Source organism: Nicotiana tabacum, chromosome 10 (genome assembly GCF_000715075.1).
Source record: "Nicotiana tabacum cultivar K326 chromosome 10, ASM71507v2, whole genome shotgun sequence".
NCBI lineage: Eukaryota > Viridiplantae > Streptophyta > Magnoliopsida > Solanales > Solanaceae > Nicotiana > Nicotiana tabacum.
Genome location: NC_134089.1, coordinates 47640794 through 47664832, shown reverse-complemented (window position 1 = coordinate 47664832; position 24039 = coordinate 47640794). Strand labels below are relative to the sequence as shown.

Genomic DNA, 24039 nt, shown 5'->3' with positions numbered 1-24039 from the left:
AAAGATATATGATACTATTTCTTACTAAAAGCGCCTTTTTTGCAAGCTACTTTTTTAGTAACAAGTTCGAACTATATACAGAAGTTCATAATTAGTTTCAATATATTTCTTTTCCTCCCGATGTCAGCTATTGTTAATAGTTTGATCAATTGCAAAATACATAAAGAGACACTTAAAGTTGGCCTCAAATATCTATCACATTCCAGTTTACTCAATGATCAAATAGACATTTCTTGTTGGCCAAATTGTGCCTTTTGAACACTTGTGTTTGTAAGTCTACCCGCGTGAAATACAGTATGTGCTGACATGTCAAGTCAACAAATGAAAATGTGTAATTTCAAAATAAAATAATTATCACCTTAATGATAACTTAGTTTAAAAAACTCAAAAAGAATAATTTTTCCTACCCCTCCAGGTCCCTACCCCAACTTCTTCTTCATTTTGAAAATCTAAACCAGACCCCTTCCATCCTCCATCTTCTTCTCTGGCACTCCCCTCACCCCAAAACCAACGACCCTTTTTCAAAATTTTTACTCTAAAGCCCTTTAATAGTTCCTTAATGAATCTGCAAACCGAGAAGCCATCTACACCCCATCACAGAACCTCATCGGAAAAGCTCACCTCCGGCGAGCGGCGACCTCTCTCTTCATCTCCTTCCCACCTGGGTTTCCTAGTCTCTTTCCCTTATCCCTTCTTTTTTCAATCTCATATTTTTTTTTTCTCCATGAGTTTTTTTATTTGCAGTACAAAATGCCCAAACAAAGAAACAAATTGCGTATCTTTTTTTAATTTTCTATTCGTTCTACTTCCTTGCTTAATTTTTCACTTTAATTTGAATTTTAGTGGGATTTTTTTTATAACTTTTACAAACTGCATCTCCTTGTTGAGGTGGTGAGGTGAGGGTGATGTTGAGGTTGTGGCTTGATTGTGATGGTGGCTATGACTTAATTGCGGATGAAGAAAGTGGGTCCACATGGAAAACATTAAAGCAAAAATATAATTTTATGCATCTTCACGCACTCAAATTTGAGTGAAAGACTCATTTTGCCATGTCACCAGTGTTTACGAGATATATCTGTGTCAAGTTGAAGTGTCTACTTGATCATTGAACAAGTTAGAGGGCCAACTTTAAGTGTCTTTTTATTGTATTTTGCCTTGATTAATTTACAATACAAGTGATTGACAGCTGAGGAAGAAAAAGGTAGATACACTGAGAATGGTTCATCGGTACAATGTTCTCAATTTAGAACAAGTTTAACTTTTATATACCGGCAATTAAGGTCACTAAAAGATGGTCAATATTAAACCAACGGTTCATAAAAGTGGATGAAAAGTTAGTCAATATACCTACCAAATACAATGATAATATAACAACTTCTTACACTGCTAGCGTGAACCAAGTCAAAGGTAAAAGTAAACTCGAGCTTGGATCAAGAACATAAAGAAAATACAGAATGGAGTTGATCTTCTAGCATTAAAACATAACTACATTGGCAATGTAATTGTAGTTCCTAAAGTGCATTCTGAGGTGAATCAGTGTCAAATTCTTCCTCTTCTGGCAGCAGAGTCCGTGGCTCATCACCTTGCCAAGTCCACACAATATCTTTCAATGCTGGTCTTATATCCTTCTTCATCATCTTCTTATACTCTATAGTATCTCCACTATTTTTCTTCACCTCAACAAAGTGAAAATTTGGAGTTACTTCAAAGATTTCTGTATCAATAGATAACACTCCTTTTCTTCCTTCTTTAGATCCTTCTAACTTCAATAACCCTCCATCCTTTTTCGTCACCTTCAACTTTAAACGCTTAGCTACATCCTCTAGCTTTGAGATGATTGTTTTCGCCGGTTGCCTTGATGTAAATCTAACTTCCCTCTTTTTGTTTCTTTCTTCAAACAAACCAGACAAGTCAAAACCAGTTGACAATGATATAATATCAAATGCATTCAAGTGTGCAGGCTTCACCATTTCGGGCTTTGGCTCTGTTTTCTCACAAACACTAAAAACAGCATCATCATTTTCAAGTGCTGCCTCCTTTGGCTCTGCATCTTTAAGCATTGATTTCAGTTGCAAGCCTTTCTTGAACCAAGAGTTCTCCATTATCTTGGAAATGGAAATTCTTGTGCTTGGATTTGGATCTAATATTTTCGATATAAGCCTGCGAGCATCAGGAGGGAACCAGTTAGGACATCTGAACTCAGCCTTACCAATCTTTTTGTACATCTCCATTAAATTTGAATCATGGAATGGTAGATATCCAGCCAAAAGGACATATAATATCACCCCGCATGACCAAATATCAGCTTTAGCACCATCATATCCTCTTCTGTTTATCACTTCTGGTGCAACATAAGCTGGTGTCCCACATGTAGTATGAAGCAAACCATCTTGTCTCTTAGATTCAGCAAAGGCACTCAATCCAAAATCTGAAATCTTTAAATTTCCATTTTCGTCAACCAATAGATTCTCCGGTTTCAGATCTCTGTGATAAACTCCTCTACTATGACAGAAATCAATAGCACTAATCAACTGCTGAAAATACTTTCTTGCAACATCTTCTTTTAACTTCCCTTTAGCCACCTTATTAAATAGCTCTCCGCCTTTCACATATTCCATCACAAAATAGATCTTCTTTTTGCTCGCCATAACCTCATACAGCTGCACAATATTAGAGTGTCTAACCAATTTCATGACCGAAATTTCGCGTTTGATTTGATCAATCATCCCAACTTTCACAATCTTCTCCTTATCAATCATCTTTATCGCCACATTCAATCCAGTCTTGACGTCTCTTGCGTGATGGACCTTAGCAAAAGTACCTTGTCCTAACAATTTCCCTAACTCATACCTTTCCATTAGTACACTACTCCCCTTACTCTCCATATCAACTTCAACAAACCAGAGCAATTAAACTCAATATTTATATACAAGATGCAAGATTTATCAAGAATTGAACAACTCAGCCATCTTCACTAATATCGTGATACGATACTATTTGACCCTGAAAATATCTAGCAGGATTTGGCATTTGATGCGAGAATCTGGATGAAACTAGAGGTGCAATGTCATCAAGTATAAAGGAAAGCTTAAATAGAGCTTCAATCTCACTTAAGCACATCTTTCAGCATTCCCTGGTCTTTTTAATGGACTAGAGAATACTAAAGAGGATGAACCCTAATTTTCCACACTGAGCAAATGATTTGTTTACCTGAATAAATCAAAAAGGGTAACTAAGAATATAGTTTAACATAATTGGTTTTGCGGGATTAACTAATATATGGTCACTTAAAAGCCAATTAAGTGCTGAATATATTAACTTCATTATAAAAATAAGATAGCTGCAAACAAATCCACGAGTCCCTGAATCAGAGGCTGTCAAGATCAAATAATTTAAAAGAAAAAAAAAACAAAAGCAGAAATACATTAAAGATCAATTCTTTGATTTAGGAAAACAAAAAAAAAAGTGTTGTATTAGCATAAATTTTGAACAAGTACTATTGAATCTTGATTTAATTGTCGCTCTGCTTTACATCCTGAAGAAATGGAAAATGGATGAAGGCATAAAATCCATAAATAAAACTGCAGAAGATTTTGAAGAGCAACATAACAAGCCTATGCGAAAACTTAGACAAATTGTAATATGGTTACCTTCAAACTGAAGAATTACTCAACCCCTGCAGCCGCCTTCAAAAAGATTAATGTTTAATTATGTGTTAATATTTGTGAAAATATTTAGACAGACACAGAATGTGGGAAAAGGCATGGGCTTTTTATACAAGCTCTTTGTCTACTATTGCTAGTTGTTTATAATAATACACCCTCCTACCTAAATTGTAGCTTACTCTTTAGCTTTTCTAATTTTGATTAGTATAGACATCTTAAAAGCCAATACTAACTTCTATACACTTTAAGGGCACTTTCGGTTTGAATACGGTCTATGCTAGGATAAGTTATGTTGGGATAAGTTATGCTGTGATTAGTTATCCCGGTATTATTTTTTATCCACTGTTTGGTATATTGTATAAAAAATGACAATTGCATAATTTCTAAGAAGAAGATATAAGTTATCATGTCACTAATTACCCCACCCCCTACAAGGTATAAATTATTCCGGTATTAAGTATAATACCGGAATAACTTATACCAGATTTGCTAACCAAACAAAGTATTAAGGTGGTATTAAACTTTTATACCAGCACTATATCTACTTATACCTCATACCAAACAACCCCTAAGTGGGGAATAAATTCTTATACTGTCAGGTCACCTAAGCATAGGGTCTATTGGAAATAACCTCTCTATCCTCACAAGGTAGGGTAAGGTGTGCGTATACATTACCCTCCCCAGACCTCACGGTGTGGGATAATACTGTGTATGTTATTGTTGTTGTTGTTGTCAGGTCACCTAAATGAAAATTAAAAGTATTGTCCATGAAAAGTGAGATTAGTAAGTGCTCCAATAGGTTAAGGGAGTCTTCAAAAATATTTTCAGGTAAATATGTATCTATAATAAATTGTGTGCATAAATGGGTTGTGGATTCGGTGGCAAGGGAGGAGTCAACGGAGTCCATAAACTACAAATCAGCCTACGAGTTCAAATACAACAACAACAATAAAAAATTCAATAGTTTTTCACAAGTGGGGTTTGAGGAGGGTAAAATATACATAACCTTATCCCTACCTTGGAAAGGCAGAGAGGCTGTTTCCGACATTATGAGTCCAAATAATATAAATTAAATTACACTGATAATATAAAAAATATTTTATGCAAAATAATGTATATAAGTTAAATCCAATTTGTAACGTGTGATATTCCTTGAGTAGTTTCTGAAATCATCTCTATTAAAGAATTTATCGTCTATACTTGATCAAATTAGCTGTAAATTACGGAAAATGAAACAATTTAAAACAGAAATGTTTTCAGAGTTGGCAATCTCTGAATGGTTAAATAGAATGGGACTGTAATTGCCATCTGTATTCATAATGCAGGCGAAGCCATATAGGTACATAAAATTAATATGTCAGAATATTCATTATATTTGATTACCATATTGCTTTTGTCCCCTATAGCAAGATAATATTATGACATGCATGAACATAGGACAATTCTTAGCAAAAAAGAAACAATCATTGTGATTTGTGATAATAATATTTAATAAAGTTGGTGACAGCAACTGAGGTAGATCTTATCTTAGGCCACTGTTTCCTCTTTTATTTATTTTTACTTTTAACACTATACATATTGCAAATAAGCTTGTCACTTGTCAGTTAGTTCGAAATCTAGGCATAATTATTGTTGTTAAAGTTTTCGTATGAATTAATCATAATATCTATTAAATTTTGATTACCGATAAGAGCAACTATATTCCCCATTATAGCGTTAGAAAAAAAAATCTTAGAAAAGAAAAGGCATGAACGGATAGATAACATAATTCGTCCATTTAAAAGCCAACAAAAAAACTCCACTTATATATGTGATAACGTTGAGGTATATATCATCTTTGTTGAGGTAATTGCAGGTTTATTTTATTAATTTTGTGAATTGGGTAGTGGTAGAGCTACTACATTGACTTGGTCCGTCCCCAAAAAATAAATTGAAGGAACTTTTTAACTTTATAATTGTTTAAATTTAATATAAACCTAATTTAAGAGTAGATGTCAAATTTAAAATTCAAGGATTATCTCAACTTTTAGTTCTTATTTTTTTTTTTCAAATAATTTAAATTTTAAACTTTTATTGATATATATATATATATATTGTGTTACTATTAATAAGTCAATTATAGAGTTTAAATTGAATTTATAACCAGAAAGAAAAAATAAATTGGAAGTTGGAGGACTTATTTATAGGAAAGCAGCTCCCATCAAATGGTCCTACAACAAAAAGTAGGCAGGTGGTAGCCAATGCAACAATGGCAGTTGAGAATTAATTAGAATAAGGTCTTCTTATGCTTTTGATTGGTTGGTAGAGTGGACTAAAAGACTAGAATGATCCACGAAGAAGACTTGCGTCAACTTTTTTTATTTTATGCGAAAAAAGGCACAAATTGCTGCCTTTAAACTATCCGAACTAGGTTATTTTTACCCTTCGTCAAATTATGGTAAGTGTGAAGTCCTAAGACATGATTTTTAAGTGTAGTAGCAGATAATCAAATGAGTTAGCACAAAATAGGTCCTATAAACATGATTTCTAAATGACATCGCAAATTACATAGACAGTGTTTGATTACCATTATTTAGGATCCTAAACTCATAATTTCTAAGTGAAGCAGAAAAAAAGAAGATCCTATAAGCATGAAAACTAGTATCAAGCAATATGCAGGAACTAGAGCACAATTTACAAGTAGCAGGCAAGGCTAGTTGGACCTATAGGTATGTTATCTACCCAGTTATGCAAGAATTAAACTACCCTAGGTCCTTTTTAACTAATTTTCCCCATTATCAATTTTACAAATTATTATGTGGAAATGGTGTGGGGTAACCACTGTTTAAGCTGATATTTACTTTTTATCCAACATTTTTAATGCTTAGCAATAGTAGCCACTAGTCTATTAAAAATAATATGAAAAGACAGTGCTACCCTTTCCTCTCCAAACGGAAATACACTGATGCATTCAAAACATAAAGACTTCGTTTTAATTTGTGCTTGTTCACTACTGTTATGATTGACAACGATGCTTTTGGTTTTGAAAACAGCTGCTAATACATGTGAGCACGTGATTTTTGCCTCATACGAATTACTCCAAAATAACTCCCGAAATTAGGTCTTTTTTTTAATTATGTGTTATTTTTAGGAAATATTGTACGGATTTCCTGTTTGTTTGCATAGGTATATGTGCGTGTGTAATTTTATTAATGTATTTAAAAATAATATAATGTAATATGTGTTGCATGTGCATTTAGGATTTAGTTTTTCAATTTAGGAATTAACAGGTTTGTTTTACAAAAAGAAAAATCACAAAAAATATGTAATTGTTGTAATTTTGTCATTTAAATGTGCCCTTATGTGATTTCATTGATTTGCGTGTTAATTATTGTAAGTATTAATTAATATTTGTAGTTGTATTTAGCTTTTATAATTAATTAGGAATTGTATTTAAATCCGAACATTAAAGAAGAAAAAGGAAAAGAATTCAAAAAATGAAGAAAGAATCGGATTGGGCCAGTTTTAAGCCCAAAGAGTTGCACTTCCTACCCAGCCCATACCCGTCCCAAATCCAGTCCACCTATATCTAAATTAAACGACGTCGTTTCATCATGCTCAATCTGGTTCGTTGATTTCACTTGATCAACGCTCCAGATCAATTCTTCCACACCCGACCCGTGCCCGTCCAAAACTGATTCGGTCTTGAGGATAAACAAAACGACGTCGTTCCACTTACTCGATTAATCCAGATCATTGATCTCATCAGATCGAACGGTCTGGATCCAACCCTCACGTGCATATATAAAGGGTCCAAACTAACCCCGCCCCCCCAAACCAGGCCCCCTCCTCTCATTTCTCATCAAACCTCGTCTCTTTCAGAGATGAGGAACCCTAATAGCCGCCACCCCGTTCCCTCGCCGTAAACCCGGCGGAGCCGGCTCCAATGGCCGTGAAATTCACACCACTAGAGCACCTAACTGCCCTCTTCACGAATCCCTTAACCATTTTGCTCGAATCAGGCCGAAGCTCCTCGAATCTTCAATCGAAGATTCGAGCAAAACCCAACACTACCCCAACTTACCTGAAACTCACACCTGATATCCGCTAGGTTTCCCCCATAACATAAAAGATCTTGGTTCTGTTCGAATATGTCTAGAAATGCTCGAATTTTAGATCGAAAAATCAGGAACCCTAAAAAATCCAAATCGTGGAATTTGTCCAAATTAAATGAGAGATTGGGGTCTAATAGACTTTAATCGAGGTATTCTCAATTGAGAATACTTCGAGTAAAGTCTGTTCAACCTCAAAATCTCCGAATCCTAGTTTGAGCCTGTGTCTGTATAAGTTCTGAAGGTTTGAGGTATTTTTCTTTTTTCTTTTTCTGTATTTATGATTTTTGTTTATCTGTGTATTTGTGTATTTTAGTTTTGATTAATTTTCCACACTTTTTCAATTCATCTTTTCATTCCCAGTGACCCTTTTATTTGGTCGATTTCTCTTCCGTAATTAAGTTGTATATGTTATAAACTACGTAGTCGATTTGATTAATGTCGTCGAATAGTTAGCTTCATAAACCCCCTGTGTTGAACAAAACCATGAATTACCCTGTTAGTATGCTTAATTCTGTTTGTGTTGTGTATATGTAATTGATTAATTAGATGTCAATGTTCAGTTTGTTCATATAAGTTTGAATCATTTTTGGCATTCTGTTTGGTTTTAATTTCGATGGTTGATGGTCTGATTAGTTAAAGTTCTGTTTGATTGTACACAATGTTCTGAATCCTGGGAATCTTAGTATTTAAGGTATTCTTTGCCTTAAAACCTTTGAATTGGTTATAGCTGTTGTAGTTAATTGAATTCAGATAGTGGTTGGATTTGAGTAGATTGGAGAGGTTCAATGCAGGTTGAAAGGGAGTGGGTAGGCCAGTAATTTTATAACTTTCAGGGCAGTAATAGTAAGGGAATTTCAGGGGTGTTTGGGGAATAAAACAGTTAGTATGATACTTTATTGCTAGTGCTTTATCAATGGGGTATTAATTAATCCTAATGGGGAACCAAAGGAAGTGGAGGGGCTGAAATTAAGGGAAAGTTTTCCTTAGTGACTGATTAATTAGAAAAGCAGTTTTAGTGTTATTTGAGTGGAAAAACTGATTTGAAAAGAAAAGGGGGGGTCCGGGCAATAGGCTGGAAAGGGGGGAAACAAGTTATATAAAAGGGTGTGTTGGAACTGATTTCAAGAGAACACACACAGAAAGAGAGACACACACGGACAAAAAGAAAAATAGAGAAGAAAGAGAGAAAAGTCAGAAGAAAAAAAAGAATCTTACATTATAAGTTAGAGTGTTAAGGTTGATTTTTTAGATTGAGAGTTTCAGGTTACATCTTCCTGAGTTTTAAAAATCAGAAATATTGTTTCCTCGTATCTGTCCGGGTTCGTTTGGTGATATTGTTTGGATTGAATCTGGAGTTTCTTGAGGTTACTGCTTTGTTTGGTTTTTCACGGATTTTTTTTTGGGGCTGTTTAATCTGCTGAACTGCTGTGTGCGTGCTGCTGTAAATTTTGCTGACCTTCATATTTCTCTATTGCTGGTTTTTGGATGCTGCTACTGCTGAATTTTACCTCTTTTACCCTTATTTCCAGGTATATATATTTAGACTCATGTTATTGCAAAGTTTCAATGTTGCAAAGAAATGAAATCTGGAATTCTAAATACGTCCGCTATCCATTTAAATTCATTAGTTGAGTTTCAATTATTTTTAGTTAACTAATATAGCTTATGCTCGGCATGGGAGCTATTAGTCCATCACACCTCTTTTTGAAGTTAGTATAAGCTTTGCAATAATTCTATTTATTTCAGAATCTCATTAAGTATAGTTATATTCGAACTGTCGAGACAGGGGACTTGGTAGAAAGTTGACTATTCCTTAAACTTTGTATTTAGACCATGTTAACTAAGCGCTTGGTAACATGAAAATATCGAGGAACCACGCTAGTAAACTTCGTCAAGCTTGATATTGTTTAATTCTAGTTGACATAAGTATTCTCGTTTATACAAAATAGGGCCTAATAATGGGGATAACTATAAGTGAGAGGTGAATCGATATAATTCGTTACGATAAAGATATTGGAATATTCCGGATGGTTCATATGTGTATTTGCGGTATATGTAATGTCATTTTATTAAATCAATTTGTAGATTAGTTCTCTTTCTTAACAACCAATGGTCCATTTATCTTAGGAATGCGATTAACTCATTTCTTATAAAAATAGTATATAAAAAATAATGTCGATAATTTTACAAAGTACAGATTTAGTATTTGTAAATAGCTTGCATAAGCCAAGATAAAAATTAGTTTGATTTTATCTATCCCAAATTCAATCATCGTAAGCAAATTAACCAAATAATTAGAACTTTGGACTAAAAACAAGTTGTGTAGAAGAATGGATTTATGAATACTGATTGCAACATTTTAGTCAAAGATATACAAAGTAGAGTTCGCTACGAGTAGAATAATGAAAATTCTTCGAAAACTATTGGTTTGCTTATCAATTAATTTTTTTAGTTTTACATGTAATTCGCTTGGTAAGTTTGTAAACAACATACACTTAGTCCTAAACCTAGGAAAATAATAAATAACTTGTGCATATAATCATCAAGTACTAAAAGTACATAACCAAATTACGGATACTGTATTCACGATAAAATGGTAATTTTAGCTGCACGTTATTTATTTATCTTTCATCTCATTAACTCTTCCAATTTGAATAGTTTTGAGGTATATAATTTACACGTTTAAAATATAACCTGTGGTCAACACCTAATAAATCTTGATTTTTCAAGAAATCTCGAGGTATCCCATTCGGTGATTTTCCATGACTTTCATATCTAAAATAGATGGACATAATAAACATTTGTAGAAAATTTATATTACCATTAAGAATATTTTGTGTAATTGGGGACACGTTCGCGTGACATGATTACATTTCTAAAAATAATTCGGAGTATGCGTTCGCGCAACTTCGAGCAAACTTTCTTAAAAAAGGGGTTTTTCGGAGGTTATTAAATTAATTTATTTCATATAACCCGAGATGTGCAGTTCACCATTTAATCATACAAGAGTAACGAATGTTCGTAATTTTATTTTAAGCACGCGCAATTTCAGCCATAAATTCATTTTTTATAATAAAAAATATAAAAAATACTATCAATCTTATTGTGTACACGTATGCGTGACACGATTCTTTATATTTATATAAAAAATACGAATATACGTACGCGTGATTCGTTTCAAGGTAGGTCTATAATTGTAAACAATCTAACCAAAAGCGGTAACAAAATCATGCAACAAAGAAAAAAATGTATTTAATAAATCAAGATAATTAAGCCAAGTATAAAATGGTTAAGCGACCGTGCTAGAACCACGGAATTCGGGAATGACTAACACCTTCTCCCGGATTAACAGAATTCCTTACTCGGATTTCTGGTTCGCAGAACGACAAACAGAGTCATATTTTCCTCGATTCGGGATTAAAACCGGTGACTTAGGACGCCATAAAATTCCCAGGTGGCGACTCTGAAATTAATAAAAAATCTCGTTTCGATTGTCCTTTAATCGGAAAAACTCCCTTTACACTTACGCCCTCCTCCGAAATGTTATGTAAAGGAGAGGTGTGACAGCTCTGGCGACTCTGCTGGGGATTGAGAAACCCAGAACCACTGATTCAGGGTTCAAGAATTCGAGCTTAAAATAACTGTTATAGTTGTCTTTGTTTGTTATCTGATTTTTTCACATATTTATGCTTAATGTACTAAATGTTGCTTTTTACCGCTTTAATATTACCTGAATTGTGTATATAAAACTGCTACGAAACCCTTCTTCTTTCTGAGTCTTCTGAATTTATGGTGCACACGTGCGCGTGACCCACCTTTCTGTTAGAAGTCATACCAAATAAGACGAAGTTGGGACAAGTAACTAGGTCGGGTAGACTTTCATGCTCCCGGTACGTTGCCCCCATTTCGGCTCAAGCTGTCCGTTTGGGTAAGCCAGGTCTAGAACAATATGCCTCAGGTTTTTCACTTAGAATAACTCAGCCTCGTACCGGATCCCTAGTAGGAACGTCTGTTTGCATCATGTACATTTGACCTTGGAGACTCAACACAGGGGTTGGGTCTGTCTAGGACAGATGCACCCGAAATGAAAAGACCATCCTGATGCATCCTACTTGCTACTTGTGCATTCATTTGCCTCGGATTTGCATGTTGACCAGCTTAATTGGGAAAAGAAAAAAAAATCATTGTGAGAACCGAGAAATAAAATGGGCTGTTTTAGAAAATTCCCAAAATAGTTTTAAATTTTGAAAAAAAAGAGAAGAAGAAGTGTTACATAAATAAAAAAAATGATTTTCTTTTTATGAGTCTCTGTTTTCAAAAGGAGTCTTGATTTTGTTAAAATTAATCGCAGATACAAAATGAGCACCACCCAAAACCCACCATTCGCAAATGTAGATGAGTTTCTATTTCGGCTTCAGATATGGTAGCATGAGTTAGGAGAAGATGGTCAGAAATGGGTCATTAAGCATTTGGGAACTCTCACAGATATTATGAAAGTTAAACCACGTGATGATTTGATTGCGACGTTAGTGACTTTTTGGGACCCTGTTCACAATGTCTTTCGCTTCTCTGATTTCGAGCTTACTCCTACATTAGAAGAGATAACTGGATATGCCGGTTTTGACAGAGATTTGAGAAACCAAAATCTTATATTCCCAAGGGCTCCCACAGTGCATCGATTCTTTGGTCTTCTGAACATCAGTAATCAAATCAGAAAAAGCAACGTTGTCAAAGGGTGTTGTTCTTTCAACTTCCTGTATTCAAGGTTCGGAAAGCTGGACGGATTTGAAATTCATGAAAAGGGCCTTACTAACAAACAGAGCAAAGACACCTGGCAGATTCACCGTCGCTTCGCTTTCATGGTGGCTTTTCTGGGAATCATGGTCTTCCCAAACAAAGAACGAACAATTGATATTCGCACAGTGAAAGTCGTACAGGTCCTCACTACCAAGGAAAATCACACCCTTGCCCCGATCATTCTCTCAGACATTTATCGGGCGTTGACTTTATGTAAATCAGGGGCAAAAGTCTTCGAAGGGTGCAAAATTTTGTTGCAAATGTGGATGATCGAACATCATCCCAAGTTCATGCAGTATGGTCCAAGTAGTGACAATTTCATCGAAAGTTATGAAGAAAGAATAAAAGATTATAAATCTCCAGAAGGGGTGAAAGCCTGGATATCTCATCTAAGATCTTTAACGGCAAGTCAAATTGAGTGGACTTTGGGATGGCTCCCAGTAAGAGAAGTGATACACATGTCAACCTTTAATAGTTATTTGCTGCTATTGGGATTGAGAAGCGTCCAGCCATATACACCACAGAGAGTTCTAAGACAACTAGGGAGATACCAAGTGGTGCCTGATGATGAGGATTTAAGTATGCAAGTGATCGAGTTACACCCCGAAGCCACTCTTCCCGAGGCTTTAATTCAGTAGATGTGGAATGGATGTCGATACTTGAAAGATGATACTCAAGTTCCCGATCCTGCAAAGGGCGAGATGAATCCAGAATATGCAAGGTGGTTTGAGAAATGATCCCGCGTGGATGATGCACCAGAACCCGATCTTAGAAGGCCTATAAAAAGACCACATGTTCAAACATTTGACGATAAAATTCGAGAACGATTGGTTTGGGGAGAAAAGGAAAAGGGATACAAAGCGACTATTCATGCCTTAAAGGAAAGTCTGAGGAACCTCAATTTGGAGAAAGACTTACAAGCACAAGAAGCAGAAGGTGAAAAGAAGAGTCTGACTTGTGAAAATAAAAATCTCCACGCTCAATTTCAAAAAATGAAGAAAGCTTCTGAAGCACCAATGATAAGTTGGAAAGATCAAAAAATCATCGCCAATCTTTTGGAAAAAATGCAAGATTATGACTCTATTTTGGCAAAGACTGAAAAGGCGTTAGGCAAAGCTAAGGAAAGAATCATACAATTAAACGAGGAGGCCAAATCTAATAAGGAACGCCAAGTAATGCAATCCGAAGAAGACAGGGCACAATTCAAGAAAGAGAAAGACCGTTGGATACATTCAGAAGCTCAACTCCATGCACAATTGGAAGAAGCAAGAAGGTACAATATAAAACATCAGCACGCAGACATCGACAGAGAAAGAGCACAAGCAAGACTCGATCAGGCCAGACTTCGAGCTCAATTAGAGTCAGCTTTAGATCGCAAAGACCGTATAAGAGATGTAGCTACCACTCGCCAACAGCAACTGCAAAACCAAGACCAACGTCTCCAAAATTTCAGGGCACAAATCCATGATTTGGCGGTTTACACCTCTCAAAGTTATGTGAAATGCCAAGGGATGGATTATGAAAGGTTTATAGAGCATGCACCTGTTTTTTCCCGTCATCTGGCAATGGAGTTAGAAAGAATGTATCGTACACTAGGAGGTCAGCCGGGTCAAGCCCCACCGTGAGCAGATGATCCAACGATTGAAAATAAAAGTGGGGAGTGGAGCATGTTCACAGCTGTTAAAGAGTTATGTCTTTTGTTTGATTTGGGTTTGTGTCGAGTTTTAAAACCATTTTCTTATAATGTTTTCCAAATGTAATGTCCGTTCCATCTTTGTATTATTTCAAGAATAAATAAAAGTGTTGACAATTGCCTTCCGCCGGAACTACGCACGGTCTGATTCATGCGGGGACATGATACGTAGGCAATCTCTATAAGATTCGACCACAATCAGAAGAAGGAATAAAATAAAGAGTGAGTGACAATAAAAAGAAAGATCAAGAAAAGCTGGGATGACACAAGCAACCGAGCAAATACATGATAGAAAATGGTTATTTGTCTAGGAACATTGCATCTCAATGTGTAATTGTATATGTGTTAAACTCTCAAAACTAACAAGTTTGCTCATTTCCAGAATTCAAGCAGTTAGTTTATCTAGAGTATACTGGCACATTATCATTATCAAACCAGATCAAAAGGACCGATACCCGAAAGCATGTCTATCCCGGATGTCGACACAGGTATTGAGATAGAGGAGATGGACGTCGGTAAAATGAAAGAAGAGATGCTTAAACTTAAGCAACAAATGGCCGAAATGTATCGGGCTTGGTCTACAGGACAATCACCCCCATCTTACCCAGCTAAACCTGCCTCCACCCCACCACTAGCTCAAACTCAGGATAATTCTGCCACTGAACTATCCCCGAGTTTCCCCATCTACCAGCACTACCGAGGCACCACCTCTCATACACCACAGTCTCCACCCCCTAAACCAGTTCCATACCCTCCTCCACCCATAACTCCTGTCTTCGTAGCACCTCCCCCAGCTACATTCCACAAATCTCCTAGTGAGCCTATGTTCCAGGCCCAGGACAACCAATACTACCCCCCAGAGCCCACTTTCAAAGCTTCCAAAACCCATTCATTTACTCCCCATTTTGACCTCCCAACAGAAATTGACAAGCCAGTCAAAAATAACGAACAAGAAGAGATGTTCAGGAAGGTCAAAAGCTTAGAACAATCGTTCCGAGACATGCGAGGGTTAGGAGGGCAGGTCAGTGTGGCCTACAAGGACCTATGTTTGTTCCCAAATGTGCAATTACCAGCTGGTTTCAAGATGCCCAAGTTTGACCTATACAACGGGCACGACGATCCAGTAGCCCACTTGAGGGGTTTTTGCAGCAAGATGAGGGGAGCTGGGGGAAGAGACGAATTATTAATGGCTTACTTCAGTCAAAGTTTGAGCGGATCAGCTTTGGAGTGGTATACCCACCAAGACCATGGGAGATGGTACACCTGGGATGACCTGGCACAGGCATTTGCTTGTCACTTCCAATACAATCTGAAAATCATCCCAGATCGACTATCCTTGACAAAATTTGAGAAAAAGCACAGTGAAAGCTTTAGAGAGTACGGTTTCCGGTGGAGGGAACAGGCAGCAAGGGTAGATCCCCCAATGAAGGAAAGTGAGATGGTAGATTACTTCCTACAAGCCTTGGAACCCACTTATTATGCCCATTTGGTTTCAGCGATAGGAAAATAATTCAACGAAGTAGTGAAGATGGGAGGTATGGTGGAAGAAGACCTCAAGTCGAATAAAATCATGAGCTATTCGGCTATTAAAGCAACTACTCAAGCTATTCAAGGTGGAGTAGGAGGGATTGGAAAGAAGAAAAGAGAGGAAGCGGCAATGGTTGATTCAGGAACTTGGTCGGGATCCAAAGGTTCACCTCATTACTACAATCAACATCGATCCCACCAACCAACTTATCACCACAATTCACCCCAACACTACTATCACCCGTCGGAACCTCATTTTTCCGTCAACCATGCGCAAGCATACAATCAGCCACCTGCCCACGCTCATTGGCGTGCTCCTGTCATACCAAGTACCTACCCTTATCCGCGAACCTATCCCGGACCAGGTTTCAGGCCTAATCAAGAACTCAAGGGTGAAAGGTTGCAGAAAAAGAAAACCTTTACTCCATTGGGAGAATCCTACACTAGTCTGTTCCACAGGCTAAGACAGCTAGATATGCTAAGGCCGATACAATCCAAGCTGCCAAATCCTCCTCCAAAGAATCTGGACTACACTGTTAGCTGTGAGTATTGTTCTCGTACACCAGGCCATGATACAGAAAAGTGCTGGCATTTAAAAAATGCAATACAAGAGCTGATTGATACTAATAAAATTGAAGTTCAAACCCCCGAAGCTCCCAATATCAACAGAAATCCAATGCCAGCCCATCAGGAGGCCAATATGATAGAAATAGTACGGGCTGATGGGGAAACAAAGAAGCCGTCACAAACCGTCATGATGATTCGGTCTCATGAAGCCAAGACAGATGAACAGTTAGCAGAGGAGAAGCCGGTACCTAAGTAGAACAAAAACGGTGATGAGCCATCTGTGGTAGTTGAGAAGGGATCTTCGAGCAAAGTTGCCACGACGCAGGAAGGGTTAAAGGTGATTGTACCAGGGGTGGCCAGCAAACCCATCATAGTCGTGGAAGGAGCCCGTGTAGATTGGGTTATTATCAAGCCAGTAACCCAGTTACTAGTGATCAACAACAAGGCTGTTCCATGGAACTACGAACGGGTGACGGTAATGTACAAAGGAAAAGAAGTCAAGGGAGAAGTCTGTGAAGTGCAAGGCTTGACTCGCTCGGGAAGATGTTTTACTCCCGAAGAGTTAAGAAAAACTAAAAATAATCCAACACCAATGAAGAAAGCCGTGACTGAAGAAGAAGCGGAAGAATTCTTGAGAAAGATGAAGCTGCATGACTATTCTATCGTGGAACAATTGAAAAAGACACCCGCTCAAATTTCATTATTGTCATTGCTGATCCATTCGGACAAGCACCGTCAAGCTTTATTGAAGATCTTGAATGAGGCACACGTTCCTGATAAGATCTCCGTGAATCACTTGGAAACAATAGCCAACAAAATCTTTGAGGCAAATAGAATCACATTTTCTGATGATGAATTGCTTGTGGAAGGTATTGAGCACAACAGAGCTCTTTACCTCACATTGAAATGTGAAAACTCCGTAGTGACCCGGGTGTTGGTTGACAATGGGTCAAGCGCAAACATCTGCCCTCTCTCCACTCTGAGCAAGTTGAAAATAAAAGAGGAGAGGATCCACAAGAATAGTATTTGCGTACGGGGATTTGACGGTGGAAGCAGAGATTCATTTGGCGACATAGTGCTGGAGCTGACAATAGGGCCAGTTGAATTCACAATGGAGTTTCAGGTGTTGGATATAGCTGTTTCCTATAATTTACTGTTGGGTCCACCATGGATCCATACCGCTAAAGCAGTTCCATCAACACTACACCAGGTAGTGAAGTTTGAATGGGATAAACAAGAAATAGTTGTGCATGGGGAAGACAGTTTAAATGCTCACAGTAGTGCCATTGTACCGGTCGAGGGAATAAAGAATGACCAGGGACCATGGGTTTACTAGGTTTCTGACACAATATTGGTAGAGAAAATTCCGGAGGGGAAATACATTCCGAATCCAAAGATAACCGCTGCATCAGTCATGGTAGCCTATGAAATGTTGAAGAATGGTTTTGTACTCGGCAAAGGTTTGGGCTCATCTTTGCAAGGCATTATACAACCAGTATCTCTTCCCGAGAACTGGGGAACATTTGGTTTGGGATTCATACCCACTGTCACAGACGTGAGAAAGGCCAGAAAGCCAAAACAGAAGGCATGGGTCCTTCCAAAGCCAGTCCCACATCTATCAAAGTCTTTTGTCAAGTCTGGTACCAGAAATCACCCGATCACAACAATTCCTAAATCCATGATTAATCCTGAGGAGGAATTAATTGAAAGATTTGAAAAGTTGTTTGACGATGTGAACATGGTGGAAAGCGGTGAAGGTTCTAGCAACGCAGAAGTTCAATTCGTGGGGCTAGAGACAAAGCTTAATAACTGGAAAGCCACTCCTCTCCCCATTCGAAAGGAGTCTTGGTAGTTTATTTTGATTTTCCTTCAGTTTGTTTGGGTTACTTCAGGGTTGTAATCCAAATTTTTATCTTACAATTTATTTGAAGTGTGCAAACCTTGTTATCTTTCATCATCCAATGAAATACAGTTTCCTTTTCATTATCATTCCTGATAGTTTTCTTTTGTTTTTCTTCTTTTTTCTGTACAGTCCTTTTTACGCTGGCTCTAGTGATATGGCATGCATAAGGAATCCTCAGCCCAGTCTTAAAAATCAATTTGATTCCGAAATAATAATTCAAGAAGTATATTGTGATTATGAATCAGAATATGATGAGGATGAGGCTTTCGAAGAGATTAGTAAAGAGTTAATTCATTTTGAAGAAAAAACCAAACCTAACCTGAGTGATACCGAAGACATCAATCTAGGAGACACAAATAATATCCGAGAAACTAAAATAAGTGTCCACCTCGAACCAAAGATCCGGGAAGAGTTAATTAAAGCACTCATCGAATTCAAAGATGTTTTTGCATGGTCATATGACGACATGCCAGGCTTGAGCACTGATTTAGTGGTTCACAAATTGCCCACTGATCCAATGGTGCCTCCTGTCAAGCAAAAGTTGAGGAAGTTCAAGACTGACATGAGTGTGAAAATTAAAGAAGAAATCACCAAACAGTTGGATGCAAAGGTCATTCGGGTCACTCGATATCCTGTTTGGTTGGCTAATGTCGTTTCTGTGCCAAAGAAAGACGACAAGATTAGAGTATGCGTCGATTACCGCAATCTCAACAAAGCAAGTCCAAACGATAACTTCCCATTACCCAATATCCATATTTTGATCGATAATTGTGCCAAGCATGAAATAGGACCTTTTGTGGATTGTTATGCCGGGTATCATCAAATTCTAATGGATGAAGAAGATGCAGAAAAAACGGCATTCATCACACCATAGGGAACCTATTGCTACCGGGTAATGCCATTTGGTTTGAAGAACGTCTGGGCAACTTACATGAGAGAAATGACTACGGTGTTTCATGATATGATACATAAGGATATTGAGGTATACGTGGACGATGTGATCATAAAATCAAAGCATCAGGCCGACCACATTGGGGATTTGAGGAAATTCTTCCTGAGACTTCGCAGGTACAACCTCAAGCTTAACCCTGCCAAGTGCGCATTTGGTGTTCCATCTAGAAAGCTATTGGGATTCATAGTCAGTCGGCGAGGCATCGAGTTAGACCCATCAAAGATCAAAGCCATCCAAGAATTGCCACCTCCAAGGAACAAGACTGAAGTAATGAGTTTGTTAGGGAAGTTGAATTACATCAGCAGGTTTATTGCTCAGCTCACGACAACTTGTGAGCCTATTTTCAAATTGTTGAAGAAGGATGTTGCGGTCAAATGGACTGATAAGTGTCAAGAGGCGTTTGATAAGATAAAAGGATACTTGTCAAATCCACCCATGATGGTTCCGCCAGAACCAGGAAGTCCTTTGATTCTTTACTTGACAGTCTTTAAAAATTCATTTGGTTGTGTACTAGGGCAACATGACATCACCGGCAGAAAGGAACATGCCATCTATTACCTTAGCAAGAAGTTCACAGCTTATGAGGTTAAGTACACTCATCTGGAAAGGACATGTTGCGCCCTAACTTGGGTAGCTTAGAAATTGAAACACTATTTGTCATCCTACACTACTTACCTCATTTCGCGTCTGGATCCGTTGAAATATATTTTTCAAAAGCCTATGCCAACAGTGAGACTTGCAAAGTGGCAGATATTGCTCACAAAATTTGAAATCATCTATGTGACTCGGACTGCAATAAAATCCCAAGCATTGGCCGATCATTTAGCCGAAAACCCGGTCGACGAAGAGTACGAGCCATTGAGGACTTATTTTCCCGATGAAGAAGTAATGCATATCAGTGAGATGGAGCAAATTGAAAAACCTGGCTGGAAACTTTTCTTTGATGGGGCTGCTAACATGAAAGGAGTCGGGATAGGAGCTGTGATTATTTCTGAAACCGGACATCACTATCCTGTTACGGCTCAACTTCGATTTTATTACACCAATAATATGGCTGAGTATGAAGCTTTTATTTTGGGGTTAAGGCTAGCTGCAGACATGGATATCCAGGAAATCTTGGTCTTGGAAGATTCGGATCTTCTGGTACATCAAATTCAAGGAGAATGGGAAACACGAGACTTGAAGCTCATACTATACCGACAATGTTTACATGATCTTTGTCAACGGTTTCGATCAGTGGAGTTCAGGCATATTCCAAGGATCCATAACGAGGTTGCCGATGCATTGGCTACCCTGGCATCAATGTTGCACCATCCGGACAAAGCTTATGTGGATCCACTGCATATTCAAGTCCATGATCAGCACGCTTACTGCAACATGATTGAAGAAGAATTTGATGGTGAACCATGGTTCCACGACATCAAGGAATATATCAGAATGGGGATATATCCAGCACAAGCCACAGGGGATCAAAAGAGAACCATTAGACGGTTGGCAAATGGATTCTTCTTAAGTGGAGGAGTTTTGTATAAAAGAACACCAGACCTTGGATTATTAAGATGCATAGATGCTAGACAAGCTACGACTGTCATGTTTGAAGTACATTCGGGAGTTTGCGGACCCCACATGAGCGGATATGTGTTGGAAAAGAAAATTCTCCGAGCTGGTTACTATTGGCTTACCATGGAGAGAGATTGTATCAGTTTTGTGCGCAAATGTCATCAATGCCAGATACACGGAGATTTGATTCATTCTCCACCATCCGAGTTACACACAATGTCGGCACCATGGCCCTTCGTCGCTTGGGGCATGGATATTATTGGACCAATTGAGCCGGCAGCATCCAATGGGCACAGGTTCATTCTGGTAGCCATTGATTATTTCACCAAATGGGTTGAGGCCAAAACATTCAAATCGGTGACCAAGAAAGCTGTGGTCGATTTTGTTCACTCAAATATCATATGTCGATTCGGAATCCCAAAGGTGATCATCACAGATAACGGTGCTAATCTTAACAGTAACTTAATGAGAGAGGTATGTCAATAGTTTAAGATTATACATCGCAATTCTACCCCATATCGGCCCAAGGCGAATGGAGCAGTCGAGACAGCTAACAAAAACATAAAGAAGATACTTCGGAAAATGGTAGAAGGTTCAAGACAATGGCACGAAAAATTACCATTTACGTTGTTGGGATATCGCACTACTATTCGCACTTCGGTAGGAGCAACTCCTTATTTGTTGGTATATGGCACTGAGGCGGTAATTCCTGCAGAAGTTGAAATTCCTTCCCTTCGGATCGTCGCCGAAGCTAAGATTGATGATGATGAATGGGTCAAAACCCGTTTGGAGCAGTTAAACTTGATTGATGAAAAATGATTGGCAGCAGTATGTCATGGCCAATTGTATCAAAGAAGAATAGCAAGCGCATACAACAAAAAGGTGCGTCCCCGAAAGTTTGAAGTGGGTCAACAGGTGCTGAAACGTATTCTTCCACATCAGGTTGAAGCAAAGGGCAAGTTTGCCCCGAATTGGAAAGGACCGTTCATTGTGACCAGAGTATTGTCCAATGGTGCATTATGTTTAACAGATATTGAAGGAAAATGCATAGACATGGCTATCAATTCTGATGCAGTAAAGAGATATTATGCATGATTTTTCTTTGGTATAATTATTGAATGTTTGTATTTGGCATTATTTCGAAGATTGGAATGACGAAGGCAATTTATTTTGCTATCTAAACACTTTACCCTTTGTTCCCCCTTTGAGCCACATTTGTTTCTTTCCTACCCTCTTTTGGAATCAAAAATGAAAAAAAAAGAAAAATTATTGGAGTGAACTACGTTTGACCTGATTCCTCAAAGAGGATACGTAGGCGCCTCACGGCTCGGTCATAGGGTGCATAATATGCATAATGTGCATAATATAACATAGCAAAATAAAACATCAAAAGACCCCCAAACAAGAAACTGGGGAAGGAATTGTATTGGCAATAAGAAAAATGATTCCAAGAGTTGTAATTCTAAACCCATATCAAATTGTTTTGGCTGTTGATACCCTTTCATTCCAACCACATCCCAAAAGACCTTTCGATCCATCTTAGAAAAATGCCGAGTCGAGCAAATGGAGGTGATTCATAACACTCTGGTCCAAACAGGAAAAAACGATGAAAATGAGAGAGTCTTATAGGTGAAAACCCTCACGGGCACCATGAGACGACGGAAGATGAGAGAGTCTTATAGGTGAAAACCCTCACGGGCACCATGAGACGACGGAAGAGGAGAGAAAGTAAAATGAGAGAGTCTTATTGGTGAAAACCTTCGCAGGCACCACAAGGCGAAAAGGAATTAAGAAATAAACAAATGAGGGAGGTTTGTCGGTGAAAACTCTTTAAGACACTGCAAGTCGAACAAGGTCCGTAAGTTGGCAAAAAGTAAAATTGGGTTGTGGAAATTTTGGAAAGCAAAGTGAAACAATTGAAAAAGAGATTGGTTAAATAGACTGGGCTGATTAATCCAAAATGCATACCCTGATCATTGGTGCCAGTGACTCCAATCAGATAAGTTCCTTATTCCTATCTCCAACAGTCATCCAAATTTGGATTTTTCTTTTCATTCTTAATTGTCAAAAATCGTCATGTTCGTCGCTAATAGTCTTACTCATCTAAAGCTTTTGAGGAAACTTTCGTTCCAGCAAATAAAAAGGAATGTCAAGGTATACTACCAAGATTCAAAACTGCACAATACGGCCATGATAGGCGGGAGGTAATGGGATGAAAATAAGATATGGGTGTGAGAAAAAGTTGAATAAGAGAAGTGGTTCAGTAATGTCATGAGAGACATATGGTTACGATTGAAAGGGTTTGAAGTGAAAACAACAGCTGGGGATACTACGGTTAAGGATCAATTATAAGGATAAAACAGTCTTTTCAACCGCTTCAAGGCAGTAAAACAGGACAGAGAAACCTCACCCCCAGCAAGAATGCCACAAATAACCACCACGCCCTAAACTAACAAGATTTTCATTGATTTGAAACAGGGGCAAAAACAATATTTGTTTCAGGAAACACCCGGTGAGGGAAGCAAGCAGGCATCCACCTGGAAAACAAGGAAGAGCAATGAAGTATCGACAAGCAGGCGTCCACCTGGAGAACAAGGAAGAACAATTGAAATATCAGCAAGCAGGCGTCCACCTGGAGAACAAGGAAGAGCAATGAAGTATCAGCAAGCAGGCATCCACCTGGAGAACAAGGAAGAACAATTGAAATATCATAAAACAGGCGTCCACCTAGAGAACAAGGAAGAGCAATGAAGTATCGGGAAGCAGGCGTCCACCTGGAGAACAAGGAAGAACAGTTGAAATATCAGCAAGCAGGCGTCCACCTGGAGAACAAGGAAGAGCAATGAAGTATCGGCAAGCAGGCGTCCACTTGGAGAACAAGGAAGAACAGTTGAAATATCAGCAAGCAGGCGTCCACCTGGAGAATAAGGAAAGAGCAATGAAGTATCGGCAAGCAGGCGTCCACATGCTTGCTTGGAAGAACAATTGAAATATCAGCAAGCAGGCGTCCACCTGGAGAACAAGGAAGAGCAATGGAAACATCAGCAGTCAGGCGTCCACCTGGAGAACAAGGAAGAACAGTTGAAATATCAGCAAGCAGGCGTCCACCTGGAGAACAAGGAAGAGCAATGAAGTATTGGCAAGCAGGCGTCCACCCGGAGAACAAGGAAGAACAGTTGAAGTATCAGCAAGCAGGCGTCCACCTGGAGAACAAGGAAGAGCAATGGAAACATCAGCAGTCAGGCGTCCACCTGGAGAACAAGGAAGAACAGTTGAAATAT

At 38.2% G+C, this 24039-nt stretch overlaps 1 protein-coding gene across 1 annotated transcript; it reads right to left on the bottom strand.

Annotated features, from left to right (window-relative positions):
* Window positions 1–1238: 1238 nt before the first annotated feature.
* On the bottom strand, window positions 1239–3783 carry LOC107784517 (CBL-interacting protein kinase 2). Its single transcript, XM_016605659.2, has 2 exons — window positions 3651–3783; window positions 1239–3210 (listed from the first exon to the last, which is right to left on the bottom strand). Exon 2 carries the CDS (start codon window positions 2883–2885, stop codon window positions 1512–1514), a length of 1374 nt encoding a protein of 457 aa, XP_016461145.2. The 5' UTR covers window positions 2886–3210; window positions 3651–3783; the 3' UTR covers window positions 1239–1511.
* Window positions 3784–24039: the final 20256 nt, after the last annotated feature.